This window comes from Scyliorhinus torazame, chromosome 29 (assembly GCF_047496885.1).
Source record: "Scyliorhinus torazame isolate Kashiwa2021f chromosome 29, sScyTor2.1, whole genome shotgun sequence".
Lineage (NCBI taxonomy): Eukaryota > Metazoa > Chordata > Chondrichthyes > Carcharhiniformes > Scyliorhinidae > Scyliorhinus > Scyliorhinus torazame.
This window is the reverse complement of record NC_092735.1, coordinates 20,221,316-20,235,574: the sequence shown is the minus strand read 5'-3', so window position 1 is coordinate 20,235,574 and position 14,259 is coordinate 20,221,316. Positions and strand designations below refer to the sequence as shown.

Below are 14,259 nucleotides of genomic sequence, written 5' to 3'. Positions count from 1 at the left end.
CCCCCTCACTCCGAACCCCCTCACTCCGAACCCCCTCACTCCGACCCCCCTCACTCCGACCCCCCTCACTCCGACCCCCCTCACTCCGACCCCCCTCACTCCGACCCCCCTCACTCCGACCCCCCTCACTCCGACCCCCCTCACTCCGACCCCCCTCACTCCGACCCCCCTCACTCCGACCCCCCTCACTCCGACCCCCCTCACTCCGACCCCCCTCACTCCGACCCCCCTCACTCTGACCCCCCTCACTCCGACCCCCCTCACTCCGACCCCCCTCACTCCGACCCCCCTCACTCCGACCCCCCTCACTCCGACCCCCCTCACTCCGACCCCCCTCACTCCAACTCCCCTCACTCCAACTCCCCTCACTCCGACCCCCCTCACACCCACCCCTCGCTCCGACTCCCGCCTGGAACCCATTCCTAGTTATTTGTTATTCTCCATGTTCGGTGTCCCGACATAGCTGACTGCTGTACCAGTGCAATGGGATTTGGAAGGGTCATGGGGGGGGCGGGGGGGGGGGGGGGAATGGGGGCCATCTCATAAGCCCTAACATGATCCTACTTCCCATGGATTGGGTTAACTGCACATTGACCATTTAATGGTGGATGGACCCTCGAGAGAGCTGCGATGTCACAGAGCGATCGGCACTGGGCTCACAACACCCTTCATTGGCGTTAACTCTTGAATTTTCCACCGTTAGCTGGTTAACCCTTGATGGGGCAACCGCCCAGGACAAGACCAGGGTGGGGGGAGGGCAGCTTCCAGGGCGAGATTCGATAGGTCTAATATCTTAATGGAAGAGATTCCCAATCTTGAAGTCCACCCGACGAGAGCCACCAATCTGTTGGTGCCGACTAAAGATTGCGGAGCATCAAGGGTTGCACAACTGTTTCATTGCCGAGTTAAGGGCACTTGTTTCTGCCCCGGGTGTGAGTTGCTGGCCAGTGAGGGCTCGCATGTACTGCCCTTGCAAAACGGAGAAACCCCAAACAGCAACTGAGGGAGCAATTTTGAAAAAACATTTGTTCTTGGGATATTGGCGTCGCCGGCTGGGCCAACATTCGTTGCCCATCCCTAATTGCCCTTGAACTGAGTGGCGTGCCGGGCCATTTCAGTGGGGGACAGATTAGAGTTAAACGCATCTAATAATAATCTTTATTAGCGTCACAAGTAGGCTTACATTAACACTGCAATGAAGTTACTGTGTGGGTCTGGAGTCACATGTAGGCCAGGCCGGGTAAGGACGGCAGATTTCCTTCCCTGAAGGACATTAGTGAACCAGATGGGTTATTACAACAATCGGCAATGGTTTCAGGGTCATTGTTAGACTTTTAGTTCCATATTTTAATTGAATTCAAATTTCGGCATCTGCCGTGGTGAGCTTCGAACCCGGGACCCCAGAGCGTCACCCTGGGTCTCTGGGTTACTCGTCCAGTGACATTACCCACTATGCAGCCACCTCCCCAAAATTCAGTGGAGACACCCAGTCCATTCCCCGCCAGTTAGCAAAGTGACAGGGTTAGATTCTCATGAAACAAAACTAAGGCCCTTTTTAGCGCTGCCTGTAGGTGTGGTGGAGGTAGGTTCAATCGAGGCATTCAAGAGGACATCGGTTGGTTATTTGAATAGAAGCAATGTGCAAGGGTACAGGGAAAAGGCCGGGGAAAGGCGCTATCCCAGGAGGTGCAGAAAAACACCGGTAAAAAGGGGGAGTTGAGATTACTGGTCTGAACTGGGATTTTCCTTCCGTTTGGAGAGCCAGTGGCGTCTCGATGGACCAAATGGCCTCCTTTGGCGCCGTAACAATTCTGTGGCATACTGGGCATCTCACTTTACAACCAATGAAGCACTTTCTTTTATTTGGCGCGTGGCCAACTCCTGTCTCGTAAGAAATGTGGCAACTGATCTGTACACAGCAATGTGATAATGACCAGAGAATCTGTTTTTTTTCTGTGATGTTGATGGAGGGTTGATATTCCGCCCCCACCCTCACCCCCCGTGCTTCTTTGAAGCAGTGTCGCGGGAACCATAAACGTTCAACCGAATGGTCAGAAGAGACTTCAGTTCAGCGATCCACCCAGGAACCAGCAGCTCCGGGTGCTGAAACCTCGTCCTCGAGCCGGACTTGCACCCAGAGCCCTCCTGGCCCAGAGGCGGGAGAATGCCACACCCTGAACCACCGCCTGACTATTGGCCAGACCTGCCATGCTCCCAGCTGAAGTGAAGGGGGGGGGGGGGCGCTAGAGCAGGAGGCCTCACCAGGAGAGCCGGGTCCCAAAGGGGAGAAACATATTTTTGTTCTATTCTTTGTTGTGACGTGGGTGTCACTGGCGACCCCTAATTGCCCTCGAGCCCAGAGGCCACTTCAGGGGGCAGGTAAGCATTGCTGTGTGTCGCGGGGGGGGGGCTGGGTCACACGAAGGCCAGACAGAGTAAAGATGGCAGATTTCCTTCCCGAAACGGCATGAGCGAACCAGACGAGTTTTCAGCGACATTTCTCGATAGCTCGTGGTCACCGTCCGAGAGATCAGCTTTTTTGTAATTTCTGATCTTTTGGGACTAAAATTAAATTTCACCAGCTGCGGAGGTGGGATCCAAATCCACACCAGCAGAGAGGTAACCCGGGTCTCTGGATTGCTAGTGACAAAATACAAATTTCTTTACCCGTCAGTCTGGCCTCAATAAAAGTCGAGATGGATTTGCAGGTACAGCATTAGTTATTTTATTTGGCTTGCAAGCCTGATTCATTTCACAGAAGCATAGGACACATCCAGTCTCCTACACCCCGGAAAGCGAATGAACAAAGAGACAAAGGGATTTCTGCAAATCAATTCAAATGGTATCAAGTTTCACATACACGATTCCCATAGGTCATCCTATACCCCTCCTGACCTGGTCATACATTCTGATTGGCTCACTTCTCATCCCTTCCTCTGGCCCCCTTATTACCCAGCATCCTTTTCTCCTCCTTTGGTGGACACACCTCCTCCTTGCTTTGCCATGCGGTCTGAAATCCTTTGTCTGTGAACTCACCAGAATGAGACTGGCCTATCTCTACATTACAGTAACTAATATCTCTAAAGTAACTATTTTATATCACATTCGTCACTAGTCCAGTCACATAACTATGACACAATGCTGTCCTCGCACACTGGGAAGGATAAACGAAAGAGAGCGATTCAAACAGCAGATCTCACCATCAGGACTCGTCCCTTCAATAATTAGCGTCAGAAATGTACTCAATCTACTTTTTATCTGAAAAGTGAATCTTCTTTTTCCGAGGACGGTGAATATTAGAAGCAGTGCGAGGCGCAGGGCACACTCCCACCAGCCTATTCCCATGGTGGCAACATTAGCAATCAACAACTGACCACAAATGCTAAAGGGAAAGGGCTCTCCCGATTGCACCAGCCCTCTACAGAAGCCAAAAGCGGCCCCGAGGCCCCACGCCCCACCCTGCCCGTCCAAACTCCGGAGACCGGGGAAGGAAACTGGAAAGACCATCTCTCAGCGGTTTCCTGACGTGCGTCCGCTCCACTAGAAGACGTGGACGTGTGTAGAGGTCGGGCGATGCTCCCCTCGGTTCAACAGTCCGGCTCCGCGTTTCAGAACGAAACAAGTAGGAAGACGACCACCTCTTGGCGTGCGGCTGAAACCCTGGAACGGTTTCGGGAAAACGGGGCCCTTGTTGGCGGGGGGAGGGGGGGGTGACAGGAAGGTGGGTCGGGAATCGTAAAACGGAATAGAAAAGAACCGTCGAGGCCACGAGGGACAGTGAAGTCATTCTGAACTTTCGATACATCTTCAAATGCCTTAAATATTAAATATGCGTCTTGTTTATCCCTTTCGTTACCTCGCATTGTCGTTTTGCCTCTGCAAACGCGGGCATAAGGTCACACATCCTGTTGACCTTGGGGTGACCTCGCTGTGACCCGGGCACTCAAAGGCCCGCAGAGCGTCTCTTGCCTCACTGCAGCATGATGTCATTCAGGTTCTCCTGCAATACCGTGTCCTTGACCGCATGGAAGACAAAGCGGATATTTTCCGTGTCGATGGCGGTGGTGAAATGGTGGAAGAGGGGACGGCTGCGGTCCCTCCTCTTGCCGTTGAAGCACCTCAGGAGGTACTTCTGGACGTCCCCCAGGTGGTGCGGCCGGCCCTCGAAGTCGGGGAAGTGCTTGCCGATACTGACCGTCTTCACCTTGGCCTCCAGCAGGTCCGTCTTGTTGAGGAAGAGGATGATGGAGACCCTGGCGAAGAGCTTGTTGTTCACGATGGTCTCGAAGATGTTCATCGACTCCACCAGGCGGTTTGTCCGCCGGTCCTCCATCAGGACCTGGTCGAACTCGCTGGATGACACCATGAAGAGGATGGAGGTGATGCCCTCAAAGCACAGGAACCACTTTTGCCTCTGGGAGCGCTGCCCGCCCACATCCATCATCCTGAACGGGATGCCCTTGATGATAAAGTCATACTCTACGATACCCTTGGTTGCCCTCCGGGCCAGGAGGACATCTTGCTTGGTCGGAAGATAATTCTGGAAGGAAAAACAGACACACGTGATCAACCTGAGGGAGATTCACATCTTGCAAACAACACAGAACAAGGCCATTCAGCCCAACGGATCTCTCCTGGTGTTCCCGTTCCAAACAAGCCTCTTCCCATCACTCCTCAGCTACCTGCATACCCTTCTCCCTCACGTACGTATCCAGCTTCTCCGTAAATAAATTCATAGTATTCACCTCAGCTACGTCTTGTGGTAGTAAGCTGCACATTGTAATCTCTCCGAGTGAAAAAGTGGCTCATGTTATAAATGTGGGTTATTGCAGCGGTGTGTAATGTCTGTTTAAGAAGAGTCACGTGACATGCGTGACGTCATCGGATGCCCAGTGCCAAACCTTGTACAGCGAAGACGTCGTCAATAAACCTCTGTTAATCTTGCACCGGACTCACGCACCTCTGCAATTCTATTTCTTTTGTGCCGTTAGTCTAACGATCCAACAACATTGGGAGTTTCTCCCTGGCTCTGTCGGCAGGTTCCCCACTGCTATCTAACCACACTTGGAACATTTTTTGGGGCCCTGGGAAGTTTATCTCTGGGCTAGCCCACACTTCAAATTATTTTCACCACTGGGGAGCTGATTTCTCAGTGAGTTTGAGAGTCCCCCACATGTCCCACCCAAGAACAATATCACCCCCCAAACACATGGGCATTACCCCTCCACCCCCTTCCAGGAGAGGACACTCTGCAATGAACCCGCTGAGGGCCCCCTTTTCATGCCCCCCTTTGGGCCCCTCCCCTCTTCCAGGACCCTCACCCTTCACCCCCCCCAACCTCCAGATGCCCCTTCATACCTGCCCTTCACCCCACACACCCTTCGCACCCTGCCTAATCATTCCTTTCATGGGCATGCAGCCCCCCCCCCTCAGGCCCTGGCTCCCCAAGGTGGCAGTGCCAAGGTGCCAGATTGGCAGTGCCAAGGTGTCCGACTGCCAGGGGGAGAACCAGGGTGCACCCTTGCCCTGGACCTCCAATGGGCCTGGGAGACCCCCGGGTGCAATGCAGCCTGGTCCATTTTTATGTGGACCAGTACTAATCAGCGCCTACGTGACCTCTTCCTGGGGAGCCCGGTTAGAACACGGGAGGCCGTTAGATTGGGCTTCCATCTCGCTAATGCGATGTAGATTGCCCTTAATGTGCCTCAATTAGCTTCACACTGCGGCTAGGTGGGATCCAGATCCCATCAACCGGACCAGGCCGTTTAGATCGCAAACCGCTCGGCACCCGGTGACGACCCCGATTTGGGCCCCTCTTGCAATCTAGCCGGCCCGCACAGATCCTCACCGAGCGCAGCGTGGCTGTTAAATCGCGCCCATCGTGTTTAGTTTTAGTAAGACGATGTAGTTAATGCCAGGAGCTGAAGCAGTCAGGTGTTAAGCTTACAGCTTTGAAAGCCAGTTAAAGATTTGGCAGTGGACAGGACAGGAGCAATTCTATCAAGGCTGGCAGGTTAAAGAGTAGTTTTAACTGAGACAGGCAAGAATCTGCAGGCTGATTCCTGACCGGCTTTCCCTCTCCCCAATCAGCCATTTCAAAGGATCTCCATGAAGCAAGTATGCCTTGATCTGCGAACTGTATATAAAAATGGACTTTGCCCCGAGATGGGTTTTGCTTGAGTGGAGAAAAAAATATATCAGTCAGGAGTTATTGTTTCATTGTATGGTTAAGCATTGTTTAATAGGTAATTGTAAGCTATGTTCTGCGTGATGCTAACGTTAGTAATAAAGTTTGTTTTAATATTCCTACGCCCTATTTGCGCGTGGAATCACCCCTGGAGCGAAATATCCTTTACTCACAGTCTTACAAATTAAATAAAATATTGGGGATTCAGTCCGGTATCTTCGCAACCGTTGGGCCCTGGTCCGGGATCGTAACGCCATAATGCAGAGATCAGGGGCGAAATTCTCCGGTATCGGCGTGATGTCCGCCGACCGGCGCTAAAAACGGCGCAAATCAGTCCGGCATCGCGCCGCCCCAAAGGTGCGGAATCCTCCGCATCTTGGGGGGCCGAGCCCTAACCTTGAGGGGCTAGGCCCGCGCCGGACTGATTTCCGCACCGCCAGCTGGCGGCAAAGGCCTTTGGTGCCCCGCCAGCTGGCGCGGAAATGACATTGCCGGGCGGCGCATGCGCGGGAGCGTTAGCGGCTGCTCACGGCATCCCCGTGCATGCGCTGTGGAGGGAGTCTCTTCCGCCTCCGCCATGGTGGAGACCGTGGCGAAGGCGGGAGGAAAAGAGTGCCCCCACAGCACAGGCCTGCCCGCGGATGGGTGGGCTCCGATCGCGGGCCAGGCCACCGTGGGGGCACCCCCCGGGGCCAGATCGCCCCGCGCCCCCCCCCAGGACCCCGGAGCCCGCCCGCGCCGCCTTGTCCCGCCGGTAAGAGAGGTAGTTTAATCCACGCCGGCGGGACAGGCATTCTAGCTGCGGGACTTCGGCCCATCCGGGCCGGAGAATCGCGGCGGGGGCGGGGGGGGGGGGGGGCCGCCAACCGGCCCGGCGCGATTCCCGCCCCCGCCGAATCTCCAGTGCCGGCGAATTCGGCAACCGGCGGGGGCGGGATTCACGCCAGCCCCCGGCGATTCTCCGACCCGGCGGGTGTCAGAGAATCTCGCCCCAAAACTGTGCACAGTCACTCCAGTGTAACAGACTCAAGAGTGAACGGAGTTCTAATGGGAAGACACCATCAGCTTTGAAAATCGAGAGGGACCGGTCCGAATGTCAGAAGGTTTGGTAAGCGGAGTAGCACAGATGGAAGAAAACTGGCAAAAGGGAAAGAGAGATGAGCAGATTGTTTTTTCTCCCCCCATACACAGTGAATTAAACATAGAAAAATAGGGGCAGTAGGAGGCCATTCGGCCCTTCGAGCCTGCTCCGCTTTTCAATAAGGTCATGGCTGGTCATTCAACTCAGTAACCTGTTCCTGCTTTCCCCCCCCCCCCCCCCCCCCCCCCCACATCCTTTGATCCCTTTAGCCCCAAGAGCTCTATCTACTCCTTCTGATAGTTAATGCATTGAGTAACGTGTGAGGGAAGCAGTTCAAAGGTAACCTAAAAGAGAATTGGATCAATACATGAGGAGGAAATACTTCAAGGGCCATGAGGAAAATTTAGGGCAATAAGATTGGCACCTCACGTGAATACAGTCGCTCCCTCCACCAGTGGCAGCCGTGTGTACCATCTACAAGATGCACTGCAGCAACTCAGCGGGCGTTCCTTAGGCAGCACCTTCCAAACCATGACCACTACCATCTAGAAGGACAAGACCTGCAGATACCAGGGAACCCCAACACCTGGAGGTTCCCCTCCAAGTCACTCGCCACTCTGACTTGGAAAGGATACGGCCGTTCCTTCACTGTCGCTGGCTCAAAATCCTGGAACGCCCTCCCTAACAGCACAGTGGGCGTACCTACACAAGGACTGCAGCGGTTCGAGAAGGCGGCTCACCACCACCTTCTCAAGGGCAATTAGTGATGGGAAATAAATGCTGGGCCTGGACAGCGACACCCACATCAAATGAATGAATTAAAAATACTTGGAGAAGAGGTACAATGGTTTTCCTCAGTGTTATTTTGCTTCTGTGAATCTGAACTTGGGTACAGGAAACTCCTGAGGTGTGACAGAGATTATAGTTTTGAACTGGAACAGAGTCAGTGGAGTAAGGGGTAGTGATCAGTCCACATTACGACCCCCAGAACAACCGCAAGGGGGAAATATCACTGGTCTGCCGAATCCAGGAAAAACTGGACAGGAAAGTTCAGAGGAGTGGTAGTCATAGTAACAGGAACAAAGAGAGAGAGAGAGACAAAAAGACCGCAATGGAGACAGAGAGGCATGAGATCAGTGAAGAGTCAGCTGTACTTTAGTTGGTCATTAACATTCTTCCTCAGAGGCTCGACACCCGTGCAAGATACAGAGATCGAGACACAGCATGAGAGAGAGACAGAGACAGCGCGAGAGCGAGAGAGCGTGAAAGAGAGAGAGAGCATGAGAGAGAGAGAGCGCGAGAGAGAGAGAGCGCAATAGAGAGAGCGCGCGAAAGAGAGAGAGAGCGTGAGAGAGGGTGAGAGAAAGAGGGCGAGAGGGCAAGAGAGAGAGAGGGTGACAGAGAGATGGCGAGAGAGCATGAGAGAGAGCGCGAGAGAGAGAGCGCGAGAGAGAGCGCGAGAGAGAGCGCGAGAGAGAGCGCGAGAGAGAGCGCGAGAGAGAGAACACGAGAGAGAGAACACGAGAGAGAGCACGCGAGAGAGTGAGAGAGAGTGCGAGAGAGAGTGAGCGCAATAGAGAGAGCACATGAAAGAGAGAGAGCGCGTGAGAGAGGGTGAAAGAAAGAGGGCAAGAGGGCAAGAGAGAGAGGGGTGAGAGAGAGATGGCGAGAGAGGGCGAGAGAGCATGAGAGAGAGCGCGAGAGAGAGAGCATGAGAGAGAGCGCGAGAGAGAGCGCGAGAGAGAGCGCGAGAGAGAGCGCGAGAGAGAGCGCGAGAGAGAGAGCGCGAGAGAGAGCGCGAAAGAGAGCGCGAAAGAGAGCGCGAAAGAGAGAGAGCGCAATAGAGAGAGCGCGCGAAAGAGAGTGGGCGAGAGAGAGGGCGAGAGAGAGAGAGCACGAGAGAGAGAGCACGAGAGAGAGAGCACGAGAGAGAGAGCGCGAGAGCGCGAGAGAGAGAGCACGAGAGAGAGAGCACGAGAGAGAGAGCACGAGAGAGAGTGCGAGAGAGAGAGCACGAGAGAGCGCGCGAGAGAGAGCGTGAGAGAGAGGGCGCGAGAGAGAGAGCGCGAGAGAGAGAGCACGAGAGAGCGCGAGAGAGCGCGAGAGAGAGAGCGCAGAGAGAGCGCGAGAGAGAGAGCACGAGAGAGCGCGAGAGAGAGGGTGCGAGAGAGAGGGCGAGAGAGAGAGGGCGAGAGAGAGGGCGAGAGAGAGAGGGCGAGAGAGAGAGGGCGAGAGAGAGAGGGCGAGAGCGCGAGAGAGAGAGCACGAGAGAGCGCGAGAGAGAGGGCGCGAGAGAGAGGGCGCGAGAGAGAGGGCGAGAGAGAGAGAGGGCGAGAGAGAGAGAGGGCGAGAGAGAGAGAGGGCGAGAGAGAGAGAGGGCGAGAGAGAGAGGGCGAGAGAGAGAGGGCGAGAGAGAGAGGGCGAGAGTGAGAGGGTGAGAGAGAGGGCGAGAGAGAGAGGGCGAGAGAGAGAGGGCGAGAGAGAGAGGGCGAGAGAGAAAGGGCGAGAGAGAGCGAGAGAAAGGGCGAGAGAGAGCGCAAGAGAGAAAGAATGCAAGACACACAGAATTTACAGTGCAGAAGGAGGCCATTCGACCCATTGAGCCTGCACCGGCCCTTGGAAAGAGCACCCCACTTAAGCCCACATCTCCGCCCCATACCTGTAACCCAGCAACCCCATCCAACCCCTTTGGTCACTACGGAGCAATTTAACACGGCCAATCCACCCTAACCTGCACATCTTTGGACTGTGGGAGGAAACCGGAGCACCCGGAGGAAACCCACGCAGACACAGGGAGAACGTGCAGACTCCGCGCAGACAGCGACCCAGCCGGGAATCGAACCTGGGACCCTGGAGCTGTGAGGGGGCAGTGCTAACCACCGTGTAGTTAACAAAACTGCCTGAAACCCACATGAATCAAATGCAATAAATATTAACTGGGCAGACGGGGTTATCCACATTTAGAAGCCTTGTTTGTAGTTAATTCAGTGCATTACAGCAGGACAGGAGTTACACAGCTCCCTACCGCCGCCACCTGGTGAAGGTGGCACGGTGCAGCAGCACAGCTCTATTCAATGACTGGGATTGGCACACAGTCAAACCAGCCATCGAGCAGCTGCGAATGCAAAGAGCCTGCAAGTCAGTTTGCCAAAACACAACTGCAACCCCCACCCTGAAGGCCTCAGCACTAAAAGCCACTGGACAGGAACAAAACATAATGCAGAAGTAAAGTTGGCCATTAACTCAAGCGGCTGGATGTTCAATGGGGCGGCAAGCAATCCACAGAATCCCTACAGCGCAGAAGGAAGGCCATTCGGCCCCTCGGGTCTGCACCGACCCTCCAGAAGAGCACCCTACCTAGGACCACCCTTCCCCCCCCCCCCCACCACCACCCCCACCCAGCCCCTCCAAAATCCACGGAGACAGTCACCCGAGGCCGGAATTGAACCCAGGTCCCCGGCGTTATAAGGCAGTAGTGCAAACCGATGTGCACAGTTACGTTAATCTGTGGTGAGGTGGTATCCAGAAAAGTTCCAGGCACCTCACGTTCGGAAGGTTCTATTGGCCATGAAGGGAATGATTGCTGATTCAGCAGGTTGTAACACCCATTGGTGATTCATGGTGACACCACATAGAATTGTGGAATCCCTACAGTGTGGAAAGAGGCCATTCGGCCCGTCGACTCTGCACGAACCCTCCGAAAGAGCGCGCTAACCAGGCCCAATCCCCCACCCTATCCCCGTAACCCCACCGAGAGGTAATTTAGCGTGGCCAACCCACCTAATCTTTGGACTGTGGGAGGAAACCCATGCAGACACGGGGAGAACATGCAAACTCCACACGGACAGTCACCCAAGGTTGGAACCGAACCCGGGTTTCAGGCGCTGTGAGGCAGTTTAATGACTCAGATTCCACTGAATTATGGAGCAGCGAGGCCCCACAGTTAACCACTGTGCCACCGCGCCACCCGCATCTCGAACTAGTCTACAGTTTTGGCCTCCTTATTTAAGAAACAATATAAATGCGTTACAAGCAGTTCAGAGATGGCTGGGGTTAACTTGCAAGTAACGATTTGTGGTAAATGGAGGAATTTGATATATTGCATTATATGTATTTAGTGCAGTAAGGGTTAAAAGCCTGGGTTAGTGTGAGTGAGTGCTGCAGTCACGTGTTTAGAAATCCTGGTTTGAAAGGCAGTCGACATTTTAAAGGCAGAGGCGTAATTAAAGCATCTTAAAAGTTTGGGCTAGTGGACTTTTTATATTAAGAGGGTTCACTGGGGAGTTGATAATTAGAGAGACTGTGTTCATCCAAGTAAGATAATGTAGATAATGGGAGGAGCTGGGGGCTGAGGCAGTCAAGTGTTGAGTTTCTGGGGAAACAGTTTAGTTTGGATCTGTCTATGAACAGATTAGCATCTTCTCTCCAGACAGTGAGTTGAAGTACAGGACAGAAGCACTATCTCAGGCTGGCAGCTTAAACAGTAAGTTGAGGCAGGCAAGAATCTTCAGCTGGTGCCTCAAGAACATTGCTTTCTCAAAGTGGTTTGCCCAAGACATCTCTTTACAGCAAGTATGCCTGGGTCTGCTAACTGTATTTGAAAGTGGATTTTGACCTGAGAGGAGTGTTGCTTGAGTGGAGATAAAGATAGTGGTTCAGATTGTTTCATTGTATCGTTAAGCATTGTTTAACTGGTAAATGAAAGCTATTTGTCTTTATGATGTTAAAATTTGTAATACGGCAATGAAACTAAATGTTTTCTCTCAGGGAACATAGGAACTTAGGAATTAGGAACAAAAGTGGGCATTTCAGTTCCTCGAGCCTTTCAATCAGATCATGGCTCATCTCTTCCTGGTCTCAAATACACCTCCCTACCTGTTTCCCATATCCCTTTAACCCGTTTTTAAATCAGAAATATATCCATATCCTTCTTGAAACCATTTAATGACTCAGATTCCACTGAATTATGGAGCAGCGAGTTCCACAAATTCACCACCCTCTGCGAGAAGTAGTTCCTCCTCATCTCAGTTCTAAATCTACCGCCTCTCGACCCATATCTGTGACCTCTCGTTCTAGGCTGCCCCACAAGGGGGAACATTTGGTCTACGTTTACTTTATCATTAATGTTTTATATACCTCGATCAGATCCCCACTCATCCTTCTAAACTCCAGCGAGTATAATCCCAAACTGTTTAATCTCTCCTTACACGTCAACCCTTTCATCCCCGGTTCAATCTGGTGAATCTCCTCTAACTGCCTTCAATGCCACCACATCCTTCCTCAAATAAGGAGACCAAAACTGGACACAATACTCCAGATGTGGTCTCTCCAACACCCTATACAATTACAACAACACTTCTCTGCTTTTATACTCCAGTCCTTTTGCAATAAACTCTAACATTCCATTTGTTGTTTTAATTACATGCTGTACCTGCATACCGACTTTCTGTGATTCATGAACTAAGATACCCAGATCCCTCTGCCCAGACACATCTTGAATCTGCTTTTCATTTAGATAATAATGTGCCTTTCTATTCTTTCGGACTTTGGAACTCTGTGAGCGGTGGAGGCAGGGTCAATGTATATTTTTAAGATGTGAAGATGCCGGCGTTGGACTGGGGTGAGCACAGTAAAAAGTTTTACAACACCAGGTTAAAGTCCAACAGATTTGTTTCGATGTCACTAGCTTTCGGAGCGCTGCTCCTGTCTGCGCGACAACGCAGAATCGCCGAGCAGAAGCTTATAGCCAAGTTCCGCACACATGAGTGCGGCCTCAACCGGGACCTGGGATTCATGTCGCATTACATTCATCCCCCACCATCTGGCCTGCAAAATCCTACCAACTGTCCTGGCTTGAGACAATTCACACCTCTTTAACCTGGGGTTACCCCATCTCTGGATCTGTAAAGATTTAATCACCTGCTAATGATCGCATTCCAAGCATTGTCTGACATCTTTGAATTTGTCTATATATATGTTTCTGGAACATACCTCTTCATTCACCTGAGGAAGGAGCAGCGCTCCGAAAGCTAGTGACATCGAAACAAACCTGTTGGACTTTAACCTGGTGTTGTAAAACTTCTTACTGTATATTTTTAAGGCAGAGGTGGATAGGTTCTTGACTAATGAGGGAATCCTAGGTTATTGGGGGTCGACCGGAATGTAGGGTTGATCGCCCATGATACCAGGCCTGAAGGACTGAAATTATGAGGAGAGGTTTGCACAGCGAGAGAGAAAGAGAGGGAGAAAGAAAGAGAGAGAGAGAAAGAAAGAGAGAAAGAGAGAGAGAAAAAGAGAGAAAAAGAAAGAGAGAGAGAAAGAAAAAGAGAGAGAGAAAGAGAGAGAGAAAGAGAGAGAGAAAAAGTGAGAGAGAAAAAGAAAGAGAGAGAGAAAGAAAGAGAGAGAGAGAAAGAAAGGGAGAGGGAGAGAGAGAAGGAATGAGAGAGAGAGAGATATGGGAGCAGAAGTCGGCCAATCGGCCCATCGAGTCTGCTCCGCCATTCAATGAGATAATGACTGATCTGATGTGATAATCTTCAACTCCACTTTCCCGCCTTAGCCCCGTTACACCCTCGAATCCTTTGAACAAAAATCTGTCTGTCTCAGCCTTGAACATATTTAATGACCCAGCATCTACAACTCACTGTGGTAAAGAATCCCACAGATTCATTACCCTCTGCGAAGAAATTCCTCCTAATCTCTGTTTGAAATGGATAGCCCCTTACTCTGAGATTATGCCCTCTGGTCCTAGTCTATCCCACAAGGGGAAAGAGCCTATTGGTAACGGCGGGGGGTGGGGGCTCGGTGAAGGGCAGCACGCTGACACAGTGGTTAGCATTACTGCCTCACAGCACCAGGGACCCGGGTTCGATTCCCGGCTTGGGTCACTGTCTGTGCGGAGTCTGCACGTTCTCCCCGTGTCTGCGTGGGTTTCCTCCGGGCGCTCCGGTTGCCTCCCGCGATCCAAAGATGTGCGGGTTAGGCGGATTGG

At 52.5% G+C, this 14,259-nt stretch overlaps 1 protein-coding gene across 3 annotated transcripts in view; it reads right to left on the bottom strand.

Moving 5' to 3' along the window:
- Positions 1–393: 393 nt before the first annotated feature.
- LOC140403919 (guanine nucleotide-binding protein subunit alpha-12-like) overlaps positions 394–14,259 on the bottom strand; it is a 56,276-nt gene continuing 42,410 nt past the window's right edge. For all 3 annotated transcript variants that reach the window (XM_072492164.1, XM_072492163.1, XM_072492165.1), the window contains one exon: positions 394–4,540. In XM_072492164.1, the coding sequence (XP_072348265.1) occupies positions 3,971–4,540 (570 nt within the window). In that variant the 3' untranslated portion in view covers positions 394–3,970. The remainder of the gene's footprint in view (positions 4,541–14,259) is intronic.